The sequence below is a fragment of the Bison bison genome, unplaced genomic scaffold (genome assembly GCF_000754665.1).
Source record: "Bison bison bison isolate TAMUID 2011002044 unplaced genomic scaffold, Bison_UMD1.0 scf7180017864230, whole genome shotgun sequence".
NCBI lineage: Eukaryota > Metazoa > Chordata > Mammalia > Artiodactyla > Bovidae > Bison > Bison bison.
This window is the reverse complement of record NW_011494802.1, coordinates 797,250-797,930: the sequence shown is the minus strand read 5'-3', so window position 1 is coordinate 797,930 and position 681 is coordinate 797,250. Positions and strand designations below refer to the sequence as shown.

Below are 681 nucleotides of genomic sequence, written 5' to 3'. Positions count from 1 at the left end.
AGCAGAGCTATGGTGGCAGCTTTCACTTCTGCTTTCCTTAGGCTGTAGATGATGGGGTTCAGCGAGGGGGTCACGACTCCATAGAACAATGCAATAAGCTTATCCAAGTTGAGTTCCTTGGCTTTGGGCTTGAAGTACATGAAGGAGAGAGTTCCATAGAAAATCACCACCACTGTGAGGTGGGCAGAGCAGGTAGAGAAGGCTTTGTGCCGGCCAGCAGCAGAGGGCACCCCCAGGATGGCAGTGAGGATGCACACGTAGGACAGGAAGATAAACAGCAGCGGGGCCAGCGTCAAGACAACTGCAGACACCACTGTTAGCAGCGTGTTGAGAGAGATGTCCCCACAGGCTAGGTTCAGCACCGCCAAGATCTCACAGAAGAAGTGATTGATGATATTGTGACCACAGAAGGGAAGGCTCCAGGTGAGAATGGAATGGAGAAGGGAGTTGGCAAAGCCTGCCCCCCAGCTCAGCACCGCCATCCATGTGCACGTCTGCGAGTTCATGAGCTCTGAGTAGTGAAGCGGCTGGCAGATGGCCACGTACCGGTCACACGCCATCATGGCCAGGAGCACACACTCCGTGGAGCCCAGCGCCAGGGTCAGGTACATCTGCAGGGCACAGCCAGGGAGGAGATGGTGCTTTGGGCTTCCAGGCCAGTTGACCAGAATGAGAGGCACG

General features: G+C 55.7%; 1 protein-coding gene across 1 annotated transcript in view; it reads right to left on the bottom strand.

Moving 5' to 3' along the window:
- Window positions 1-681, bottom strand: part of LOC104993044 (olfactory receptor 2S2-like) — a 16,477-nt gene that overhangs the window by 1,624 nt on the left and 14,172 nt on the right. The window contains exon 3 of the mRNA XM_010846127.1: window positions 4-457. Within this exon, the coding sequence (XP_010844429.1) occupies window positions 4-457 (454 nt within the window). The remainder of the gene's footprint in view (window positions 1-3; window positions 458-681) is intronic.